Source organism: Dipodomys merriami, unplaced genomic scaffold, assembly GCF_024711535.1.
Source record: "Dipodomys merriami isolate MVZ:Mamm:240054 unplaced genomic scaffold, mDipMer1.0.p SCAF_41, whole genome shotgun sequence".
In the NCBI taxonomy this organism is placed as follows: Eukaryota; Metazoa; Chordata; class Mammalia; order Rodentia; family Heteromyidae; genus Dipodomys; species Dipodomys merriami.
In genome coordinates, this window is record NW_027205715.1 from 10,378,262 (window position 1) to 10,390,200 (window position 11,939).

Here is an 11,939-nt window from a genome sequence, read left to right on the forward strand (position 1 = left end):
TTCATGTTCGTGCACTGCAAGCAGCACATTTTCAGTGTGAGTACATCTGTAGCTGAAGCCTGCCTGAGCTGTCCACCTCCAGGTTCCCATATCCCTGTCTACTTCTGTGAGTTCCAACATCATAAGATCTTCTCCTCCAACCCCAGTCCTCCACATGTGAGGGATGACCATGTTGAGGAGGTTGCCTTTGTCTTTGGGTCTTCCTTGTATGGCAGCAGCCATGAGTATTCTTCATTTCCACAAGCTAGAATGGGCCACACTAGAATCCCAGTAGGAAAAGTCTTCTCATGGTCAACATAAGGAAACTGAAATTCAGAGAGAGGAAATGATCAAGTGTGCAAAATCTTACCACTGAAAAAGCTGCAGCTGTTTAAATTCCAAGTCTTTTCCCAAGCAGCCTGTGCTCATAACACCTGTCCCCATCTGCCATAAGGTGTCAGACATGAGTACAGAGTGCATGATTGGAAATTATAAATGTTCCTAAGCTACTCCAAGTAGAAATGTCCTCTAGGACAGGAGTATACACTGATGTATTATTCAGCCTAGAGGCTAGGATGAGTAAGAGAAGGTTAATCAATGGGAGTGGCTGATATTGGGTGGAGCAGAGAAAAAGGATTAGGCCTACTAGGTAGAACCAGACTACAGTTGAATGCAGGGTGGAGAACAGATTTAGGCACCCTGAAATTAGCCAAGATCTTGACCCTCGTTCTCCTCTGTGCAGCTGAACTTTCTGAGGAGGAGGAGCTACTGAGCAGGAGGATGATAAAGTACTGGGTCAACTTTGCTTGGAATGGGTGAGATAATACTCCTAACCCTGCCTCCCCAGAAAGGGTCCACCTAGTGATCCCCTTGTGGCATCCTCATGAACATACATGATCCTTAGTTAAGTGACAGCTCTCCTTCAAACCCCAGGACTCACTCACACACACAGAGGCTTCGTAGGTTCAAGTCACACTCTCTTGACCCAGAGATCTGAAGGGTGGACCACAATTTTGTGGCAACATCAGCGCTTACTGTGAGGTGGCTCTGAGCCATATGGAACAGATACTAGTAGAGGTCTTTGTTTCCCTATATTCTATATCCCTTGTTTCCCTCTACTCCTGGTCTTTTGGGCTGCCTGGCATGACCCTAATGAGGTGATTGGGTCCAGGCTCACAAGGACTCAGAATGACCCTTATCCCCCTTTCTCCTGGGGTGTGTCCACAGGAACCCTAACAGGTTACATGGGGACCTTCAGTATTGTAGTGGTGCTCCACAGCCATGGTATTAAGAAGAAGCATCATAATTTTCAGTTAAACTAAAGGTATTTGTTATTGGATCCTGAACTTCAAGGACTTAAATGCTCAGTTTCTCAGCCCAGGTGATGATTACGTTAGGAGAATGAAGGTCAGAGAGTTCTTAACTCGGAGTAGCCAAATATATTCATCCTGAGGTTCCAGACCAGAGCCTGGATTTATCAACACTCCAGCCTCACCTTCTCCCCTTATCTGGCTGCAACCCAATTGGCTGGGGCCAGACCAGGACCTTGAACTAAAATCTCTACTTCATTCCCTCCCTTCTTCATCTGTGTCCCAGTTTGCATAATATCTATTTCTCACTATTAGTTACTTTATTATCAACCTCCACCACAATGCATGGGTTGAGCCACGCACTGGTGGCCTCTACCTAACACTCAGGAGACAGAGCTCTTAGATTGCAGTTTGAAACCAACCTGGGCAGGAAAGTCCATGAGATTCTTATCTCCTGTTAAGCAGCATAAATTGGCAATGGAGCTGCAGCTCCAGTGGAGTGCAACATCAGCTTTGAGTGAAAAAGCTAATGGATAGCTCTCAGGACCTGAGTTCAGGCCCTAGTACCAGCACACATGTGTGCACACATGCACACATGCACATGCGCGCGCGCGCGCGCACACACACACACACACACACAGAATGCAGGGGCAGGAGCACCACATTAGTTCCTTTCTTATTAGTCCCTACCAGATTACAGTAGGATTCCCACAAACCCACTACAAAAACCTTAGCCTATAAGCTGGAATAAATCATTAAGCTTTGGCTGACGGCTCTGCAATATGCCTGTGCTGATGGCGATCTGTCACTTGGTCTATTATCCAAGCTGTGTGGGAGTCTACCAAGAGCATCTGCCCAGGTCTGGGTAGAAGGGTCTGGGACCATGTCCTGGGCCTCAGTTCCTGAGACTGGAGATCTGGAGACCTTGTGGCTGGAATGGAGGTCAGAGAAATCTTTAGCAAGTCATGCCAGGGGAAATGAGCCCTCTGGGAATGACACCAAGAAGGAAAGCCTGTGGTGCCAGGCTGTAGGTTCTCAACAGGATTGTGCACCAGATAGAAGAATCAAAGCTGGTTCTCACAGGCAGTAAAGACCGTGTGAGGCTGAGCCTGGAACCACATCCTCTGGGAAGTCAGGCTTTGCTGCAGCTCTTGACTCCTCATGTCTCACTGCATCCTAGCAGGATCGACGTGTTTCACACACTCTGGATTACAGACCTGGTTCCCAGATTACCCTAGGCCCAGAGAGCCCTGCCTCCTCACAGTGCTGCCATAAATTCACCTTAAATGTATTTCAAGTGGATAAATGACTGCCCTTGATTTCAGCCACCAGGGTAGCCACAGATGGGGTGGGCGGGGGAGGAAGGGTGAATATGGGAATGAGTCCTTAAGAAATGTCAGAGGGACAAGTATGCTTGAAATGGACCAGCAATTCCTAAGGGATGAGGAACCTCGAGGGGGAATGGTAATCTATGAGCAATGAGATCAATGGAGAACTTCAAAATGAGCACAGTCATAGCTCCCTGTCTGCTCAAGTGCTCACCTTTACCCCAGGGTTGGGGGGCGGGGATCTGCTTTTCAGCCGTCCAGCCCTGAATTTCTCCAGTACAACCTTCACCCTGGTGAAAGTTCCCAGTATCTCAAGGGCTGCAAAAGTCACACAGTACCTCTGGAGAAGGGCAAAGGGAAAGTAGGAGGAGGAAAGGGCTCACAACCAGATTTCTGGGCCCTGACTTCCTGTGATCACTGCCCCATCAGTACCACTCTCTTGCAGGCACAACCTTGCCCAACCTCTCCTATGTCCCGCCTCCTCCAAACCTGGCTGGGCAAAGTCTAGATGAATTGTCTGTTGGTGAGTTGCAGTGTGCTGCATAGAGACACAGAAACTGTCCTGTGAGCCAGCCATGCCACTTCACCAACTTCCTGCTTGGCTGACTTCAGTGGTCTATGGATTCCTTCTTCTTCCACACTGGATTCAGGGTAAGACACTGCCAGGGGACGGGTCAGGGTGGAGGGAAACGGGGACTAGCTTGAGATCTGCCACATTATGTAGAACAGAGTTTGAAGTTAAAGAAGGGAGGGAGAAAGGAGTAGGTGGACATGACAGATGACAATGTGGGAAAATTGTGTTATTTAAACCTCCATAAAATGCCAGGATGGTGATCATATAGCTCAGAGAGGGTTATAGATGCCTGAGGAAACACAGGAGTGAGCCCAATCTGAAAGAGTCAGAGGTGCACTGACATGTGCCAGGCAGCGTCAGGGATTCTGGACATTTTCCTCCTCTGTGAGCAGGTGCAGCTGGAGCTGTAACTGCTACTGAATCTGATCATGTAATTGTTGTTCACACTATCCTCTGTCTCTGTGTGGGTCCCCTTCATTGCCAGAGAAGCATCTTGGTAGGTCCAATATTCCCCAGCAAAGGTTTCTGGTCCTGGAGGAGATATACTTCCCCAGAAAAACATCAGTAAGTTGAACCGAGGTGGACCTGGGTTTCTTTCACCTATGTATGAACTCTGGGCAAAGGCTTGGCTTAGTTTCTAGGACTCAGAGGGTATGTCCTGTGCCTGCCACAAACTCTCGGGCCTCATATCAGGAGCTCATGCTACTTAGAGAATTACATCAGAAATATATGTGCAACCTTTGATCCTCTCAATCCACAGCAAGCTGGGATAGGCTCTGATGAACTCCCCTACCCTCTCTTATTTAATCTGCCCTAAGGAGTTCCCCCTCACCTCACCCATGGCCCACTCCTACTGGATCTCCTCCCTTTCCTGCTTGATCAGGATCTGGGTATGGATTCTGAAATAGTGAATTGAACATAACAATTGTTTATATGAGAAGGAGCTGGTTATGCAAATCTTGCTACCCAGAAGACCCAGGTTTAAATTCTCCTAATTCAAGGGTTACTTTTTCCACTGTAGGACTCAGCTTTCTCATATCATTTCATGAGAGGCTTGAAGCAACATTCAGCTAGCTGGTCTCTAATAGGAACCTATGAACAATGTTTATCCTTAAACACATCAATTATATAACTACTATGAAACATGAGTGGCTGGTGGCCACAGTGAGGCCCAGGGTCAGAGTTCCCATGTAGCCAAAATCTCTTGACAGACAACATGGAGGTCAGTGGTATGTCTTTAGATTTTGGAAAATATTGGGAAACTGCTGTCTGTGGTTTCTATCTTGGCTCCAGCCATACCAGGTGACATGAAACTTTGTGATTCAAAAATAGTTCCTGGAGAGTTCTTAGGGACAGGAGAGTTACTTTTCTTATTGGAGGGTGATCCTGGGGGATTCAGCAGAGAGTGAATTGGTCCTGATGACAAAATTGCCAGAGATTGTGGGCCTGACTTGTTGTCTCAAAACATCTTAAGGAACATGAGTTTTGAGGCTACCAAATGTGAGCTCACATGAAGGATTCTGTCTTACATTCGTTAAAAAAAAAACAACAACCCACAAAGTATGCGGCATACATTTAAAGAAATATCATGATTGTACAAGTCAGATTGATGCAGATGATATCCAATGGCCTCCTCCATTCTTGATCCCCAACACAAGCCGGCCAGGGTTTTCACGATCTGATCAGAGCTGTGTGACTCTCTCCTTGCAGCCCTATTTCGTCCTGGCATTTCTGATACCTCCATTGTGAGGAATCTGAGGGTTGGAAATGTTCAGTCCAATCCCCAGTGTTGCTAGTGCCTTGTAAAACCTGTTAGGTTGCTGGAAATGATGCTTATTCTGCCAAAAACTAAGCTCGAAGCTCCTAGTGCTTAATGATGGTATAACGTTCCAAAGAACCTCAGGGAGCCTGCCTGGTAGGAAGGTCTGGGTCAGGTCAGTGAAAACAATGGTGTTGGAGCACAGTCATGCAGGCAGAATGTATGTGAAGCCATTGAACCTGCAGGTCAGAGGACCTTGCCAGGCTGAGCTGTGGGTGGCATAGAGCCAACAGGAGCCACAATGTAAGTGGCAGCTGATGGGGCACACCCAACTCTCATGTGCATCTCTTCACCCACAGGCCAGGAGCCAGTCATCCCCAACAGGACCACGCAATATGGGCAGGTGCGGGGCAGCCTCATCCATTTGAAGGGGAGCGATGTGGCAGTGCACACCTTCCTGGGCATTCCCTTTGCCAAGCCACCTGTAGGACCACTGCGGTTTGCCCCTCCGGAGCCTCCTGAACCATGGAGTGGTGTGAGGGATGCCACCTCCTACCCAGCCATGTAAGCTCTTCCGGGGTGAGAATCTCTGTAGTGGAATGGTTACCCTGGACCACACTGAGTATTTCTCCTATGTATACCCCCAGTCCATTTCAATCTGAACTGGAGAATTTCCCATGTTGATTTTTCCAATGAATTTGCTGAGATTCAGTAGGTGGAACAGCTTTGCCAGGCTCATAGCTCTAGCTTTGCACATGAACAGTGTTAGCACCAGGTGCCAAAGCACAGAGATATATTTGTGCCATGACTTGGATCATGCCAATTGTTCTCTGCCACCAGGGGAAGCATCCCTGGGAAAGGTTCAGTATGGACCTGACAGAGCTTATGGTACACCTTGTCTATATGGACCTGACAGAGCTCCTGGTCCAGCAGCAGCTGCTACAGATCGCTGAGGAGGGCAGCAGTGGGGGCTCCTTGGAGAAGCCAAGCTCCACAGTCACTGTGCCTACCCAAAGGGCCAGGTGCCCCTGGTTAAGGAAATGTCTCTGTTCTTCAAATTGGAGACATGGTGGAAGGATTACAATTCCCTTGTGTGTGGATTTTGATTTCAGCAATGTTTCACTACCCTATGTATAAGTGAGCTTCATTCATTCATACTACACTGGTGTGGTGGTAACAACCCTGGACAGGCTTTAATTGGCACAGAGAAAAGGTATGTCAACTCTGGCAGCCAATGCTTCCAGAAAACTCTATGTGTCGAGATTTCCAAGGCTTAGTGGGAGAGAAACCTAATGCCTTCAACGTGGTGAAGGCTTCTTGAAGGTCAGAGCTCCATTCTAGCTTGAGATAGAGAGTGTCATCCACCCAAGCCTGTGGCCAGCACATTCTTTGGAAAAGATATGAGAAAATATTCAGTATAAACAGGACACCAAAGTATCAAATGTTCACAGTGGCTGGGAACAAATTGAGCTTCAGGTTCAGATTTTTCACTATAAGACAAACACTGGAATAATTGTCTTCTATTGCAACCAGGTGTCTGCAAAATTTGGATATGATGAATATAGGGGAAATGTCGAACCTAACTACACTTCCCAGCCTAACTACACTTCCCATCTCCATGTCTGAAGACTGCCTTTATCTCAACATCTATTCTCCTGCCAGTGCCCAGGAGGGCTCTAACCTGCCTGTGAGTGTTGGATTTTCTGGGAGAACATTTCTTCTGTAAGACTCTTAGTAGTGGAAAGAACAGCCTAGGTTCTGAGGCAGTGTGGAACTTAATGAAAAGTTTCATTACCAAGTTCCAAACACCACTTGTCAGGAAGGGTGAATCACCAATGGTAGAGGATTCAGAGTTCTAACTGCTCCCAGTTGTTAGAGGCCTTGGTTCTTTAATCAAACAAGAACTCACTACCAACATGAGCCCAGAAGACTCAGTGAGGAGCCCAATTGTGGAACTTTGAGATCACTCAAGTTGTGGGTTATCTATTGTGCCAATGATAGTATGTGATCCTTTGACTCATATTAAAGTGAGACAATCAGGAAAATGCCCCTTTTCTTTCCATGTTAGATAGACAAGAGCGTAAGGTCACTGGTACTCCAGGCTTGAAGCCACTAATTCAGCCTTGGATTCCTGCATTTGTCCTCAAGTGGCCCTCCTCCAGGGCCAAGTTCAGAAGGTCTTGAGGGAGTTTTTTCTATGTTGGCAACTATACACAGCCAAAGCCATGAGCAGTGTAATGGACACAGAGGTAGGATAGGGGCTGAATGAGAATCAACAACAGCTGTCTTGACTTTTCCAGGTCATGGTATGGATCCATGGTGGTGCACTGGTTGTAGGTTTGGCTTCTGTGTATGATGGATCCATGCTGGCAGCCATTGAGAATGTGGTGGTGGTCACCATCCAGTACCGCCTGGGAGTCCCGGGCTTCTTCAGGTGAGTGTGGGATTGAGTTGGGCAATGAGGGCCAAGCAGAGCCAGGACATCCCTGTGACCCTTGTCTCTGTCACTTTCAGCACTGGAGACCAGCATGCCACTGGCAACTGGGGCTACCTGGACCAGGTGGCCGCCCTACGCTGGGTCCAACAGAATATCGCCCACTTTGGAGGCAACCCCAACCGTGTCACCATTTTTGGCGAGTCTGCAGGTGGCACAAGTGTGTCCTCACATGTCGTGTCCCCCATGTCCCAAGGACTCTTCCATGGTGCCATCATGGAGAGTGGGGTGGCTCTGCTGCCAGACCTCATCTCCAGCTCCTCTGAACCAGTCCGCTCAGTGAGTGCCCTCAGCTGCCCTGGTCCAGACTCCCTATACTATCCTTATCCAAAGAGGCTTTAATTTTGTCTTGTTGGGTACAAAATTGACCATGAAGGTAACTTTGGAACGTCTTGATAATTGCTGAGGAGTCAGGGTAGAATCCATACTTCTCAGCCTCACTGAGTTAATGCTAAACCCAGAGTCTCCTATGTGGATATAACCATGTAAGCAGCAAAGATGTCCCCTCCAGGCAAAGTCCCTGAGCATGATGAATGTGGGAACAATTTCACACCTACAGAAATACACACAGTAAACACTAAATGATCTGGAGTAACTTGCATCAATCTGGGTCTGGGAAAACCTCTCTTGCTACTTCAAAGGGTGAGGCAGCCTCTGTCTGTTTGCTTTCCAGATCGTGGCCAACCTGTCTGCCTGTGAGCAGATGGACTCAGAGGCTCTGGTGCGCTGTCTGCGGGCCAAGAGTGAAGAGGAAATGCTGGCTATTACCAAGGTCAGGCTTAATGGTGTGGGTGTGGACCAGCCCACTTCTCCATGAAGAGGGAAAAGGACATACGATGTGTATCATCCAGTCCTAATACTCTGAACCAAACACTCTGTTCTTGTACCTCTGGATAGGAAATGAAGGCTAAGGGAGGCTAACCTAAGTGTTGCATCTTTTGGTATATGTATGGGAGAGAATGCAGGGAAGAATTGGCATAGGGTGGAAGTAACATAGGGATATAAGAAAAATATGTGTTATGTGATCTCAAATCCCTGGTCATGGATGCCTCCTCAGACCTTCAAGATCATCCCTGCAGTGGTGGATGGGGTCTTCCTACCCAAGCACCCAACGGAACTGCTGGCCTCTGCTGATTTCCACCCAGTCCCTAGCATCATTGGTGTCAACACTGATGAGTATGGTTGGATCCTCCCCATGGTGAGACTTCATTCTAACTCATTAGTTGTCTGGGGAGCTCATCTGTTATGTGTCTGAGTGGCAGGGTGTATCGGGTGGGACAAGGCTTGATACCTTCATGACCACGTAATTCCAACTTAAACTGTCTCCTCACCACTCAGATCTTTGGACTTGCTGACACCATAAAGGAAATAAACAGAAAGACCTTGCCAGCTATAATGCAGAACACAGTAGGACTCATGGTAAGGATCTGAACACCTGCACCAGTGGATGGGGCACCCTAAGGTATTTGTTCACACAGTAACCTCCAGGAATATACAATGGGATATCTGTGTGTTGGTGCTGGGGTTACTCCAGCACTTGACTCTTTCCCTCCTATGTTAATGACTCAGTTAGGTGCCATCTCTGCACCCAGAGGCTGCCTCCTCCCTGCCATTGCACTTCCTGCCTAGCTTGCCTCTCTCTGATCCTCTTGGTACAGAACTTGCCTGCTAAGTGTGCTGACTTGCTGATGGAAGAGTACATGGGGGACACCGAGGACCCCCAGACCCTCCAAGCCCAGTTCCAAGACATGATGGGGGACTTCATGTTCGTGATGCCTGCACTGCAAGTAGCACATTTTCAGCGTGAGTACATCTGTAGCTGAAGCCTGCCTGAGCAGCGGGCAGCTCAGAGCTGTGCATCCTGGGTGACCTCTGTGATGTGCAATCTCCACCCTTGTCTCTCTCAAGGCGGTGGTAGGCACTTGATGCCACACAGGTCAATAAATTCTCAAGGCTACTGTAAGACACAGGCATCACTGGCACTTTAAAGAAGTGGAAACTTAGATAATGATTAAGTCAAGAACACACAGAAAATCAAAGCCATGATTTAACCAAAGGTTTTTCCCACTGGGGTCTCATGGAAGAGGAAAGTAACATGCAGTTCTTGACCTCAAAGCTCATCCCAAAGTCAGAGAATGGAGCATTTTAATGTGATGACCATCTTTGGTCTTTGAAAGGCCTCTTCCTGAGGCTTCTCACTTCACAGTCCAGATTCCAGCTATGTTCAGTCTAGGCATCTTATCACTAAAGACGAGGAAAGACAACTCCAAATGAGGGGTCACCATGTCATAATTTGTCTCCACTTCCAGGTTCCCATAGCCCTGTCTACTTCTATGAGTTCCAACATCCTTACAGCTTCATCAAGGACCTTAAGCTCCAGAATATAAGGGCCGACCATGGTGCTGAGGTTGTCTTTGTCTTCGGGTCCTCTTTTGGTGGCAGCAGCCGTGAGTCTTCTTCATTTCCATAAGCTAGAATGGGCCACACTAGGGTCCCTGTAGGTGAATTTCCTCGTGGTCTACATAAGGAAACTGAAGCTTAGATAGAAGACAAGATCAAGTGTGCAGAATCTTACCACTCAAAAAGCTGCAACTGTTTACATTCCAAGTTTTTTCCCAAGCAGCCTGTGCTCATAACACCCGTCCCCACCAGCAATAAGGTATCAGTCATGGGTACAGAATGCATGCTTGGATGTTATAAATGTTCCTAAGTTATTCCAGGGACTGAGGGTAGAAATGGCCTCTATTCCAGGAATACACACTGGTGTATTCAACTAGAGACAAAGAAGAAGAATGGAGGGTTATGGAATGGGCGTCTCTGATACTGGGTGGAGTAGAATGAAAGGATTAGGGCTGTTATGGAGGATCAGACTACGATTGAATGGAGGGTGGAGAGCAGCAGTAGGCACCCTGAAATTAGCCATGATCTTGACACTTGTTCTCCTTTGTGCAGCTGACTTTTCTGAGGAGGAGCAGCTACTAAGTAGGAAGATGATGAAGTACTGGGCCAACTTTGCTCGGAATGGGTGAGATAATACACCTAACCCTGCCTCCCATGAGTGAGTGGAGTCTACCTAGTGATCCCTTTGTAATGTACTCATGAATGCTCATGACCTTAGTTACTTGGCATTTCCCCCCTCAAATCCCTGGAGTCACTCACACACAGAGAATGAATGGTAAGTTCAAGTCACACTCCCTTGATCCAGAAACCTGAAAAGTAGAGCACAGTTTTGTGGAAATATCAGCGCTCATCTCTGTGAGGTGGCTCTGAGCCATATAGAACAGACACTTGGGGGAGGGCCTTGTTTTCCTTATCAGAAAAGTTTCACTCATTCTCTCATTCCCTCATACCCCCACTCCTGACCTTTGGGCTGCCTGCCCAAATTACCTAATGAGGTGATTGGGTCCAGGCTCACAAGGACTTAGAATGACCCTCACCCCTCCTCCTTGTGGGGTGTGTCCACAGGAACCCCAACAGTGAGGACCTGATACATTGGCCCCTGTTTGACCAGAATGAGCAGTACCTACAGCTGGACATCCATCCTGCCGTGGGCCAGGCCCTGAAGGCCTCCAGGCTGAAGTTCTGGACCAAGACCCTGCCCCAGAAAATTCAGGAGCTCAAGGGGGCTGAGAAGCATGTAGAGCTGTAGTGGTCCATGTCAGGATGAGTGGGCTTGACTGCAGGTAGGATCAGCAGGAGGTGCCCATACATTTACCATGAAATAGGAATTGACTCAATCATTCATTCACTTGGCCATTCATCCCCCTGTATCCTGTCAGCCAGCCAACCAGCTGATACTTATGAACAACTGCCTGCATGATGTTCATGACCCACTTGCCTGAGCACTCTCTGGTTAGACACACTCAATAAATGCCCCCTGGCAATGAAGCTGAATGAGCGCCAAGTGCTTACAGTCCTCCAAACCCCATGGGCCTGGGCTACTTTCTTTCTCGCTCATCTCATCTCCCCAGCCTCTGTCTGCTCCAAGTCCCCAGCCTCTCTTCAAATGAAGAAGATGTTCTGAGCATGTTACTCCTAGAAGTGGGTTAAAATCCCAGATTGACCCTTCAGCAAATCCCATTTTTTTTCTCTAACTTCTAAGTAGCCAAAATTAAGCCAATTTAATTTCTAAGTTTCTCTAATACACACACTTTCTCTCTCTCTCTCTCTCATCCACACAAGTGTACAAGGAGTTTTGTTTTGGATTAATTTCTATGCAGTTAAATTTACCCACATCCACTCCTATATCATGTGTTAAAATGTTTCTTTCATGCAACGAACTCCCTTCACATACTTTACAGTTAATTACTTTCTTTTACTCAGCTTTTGTAAACACTTGATTGTGTTTGTTTGTTTTATATTCCAGTACTAGGACTTGAACTCAGGGCTTTGTCTTCTGACTTGTTTTTTTTTTTCTCCTCAATGTTGCATCTCTATTTCTTAAGCCATCCTCCACTTCTGGCTTTCTGCTTGTTAATTAGACATAAGAATCTCA

At 47.4% G+C, this 11,939-nt stretch overlaps 1 protein-coding gene across 1 annotated transcript; it reads left to right on the forward strand.

The window, feature by feature from the left end:
* The first annotated feature begins 3,102 nt into the window (after nucleotides 1-3,102).
* On the forward strand, nucleotides 3,103-11,338 carry LOC138806970 (pyrethroid hydrolase Ces2e-like). The gene is made up of 12 exons (XM_069992484.1): nucleotides 3,103-3,268; nucleotides 5,310-5,514; nucleotides 6,484-6,637; nucleotides 7,251-7,384; nucleotides 7,465-7,723; nucleotides 8,118-8,216; nucleotides 8,502-8,642; nucleotides 8,783-8,863; nucleotides 9,103-9,247; nucleotides 9,754-9,891; nucleotides 10,397-10,469; nucleotides 10,910-11,338. The coding sequence occupies exons 1-12, from the start codon at nucleotides 3,193-3,195 to the stop codon at nucleotides 11,091-11,093; spliced, it is 1,689 nt and encodes a 562-aa protein (XP_069848585.1). The 5' UTR covers nucleotides 3,103-3,192; the 3' UTR covers nucleotides 11,094-11,338.
* The last annotated feature ends 601 nt before the right edge of the window (nucleotides 11,339-11,939 follow it).

Excerpts from the sequence above, each read along its gene's own strand:
- LOC138806970 (XM_069992484.1), top strand. The coding sequence starts at position 3,193 with ATGCCACTTCACCAACTTCCTGCTTGGCTGACTTCAGTGGTCTATGGA. Across the intron at positions 8,643-8,782 it reads ATGGTTGGATCCTCCCCATG|ATCTTTGGACTTGCTGACAC; the intron begins GTGAGACTTCAT and ends CTCACCACTCAG. Across the intron at positions 8,864-9,102 it reads AGAACACAGTAGGACTCATG|AACTTGCCTGCTAAGTGTGC; the intron begins GTAAGGATCTGA and ends CTCTTGGTACAG.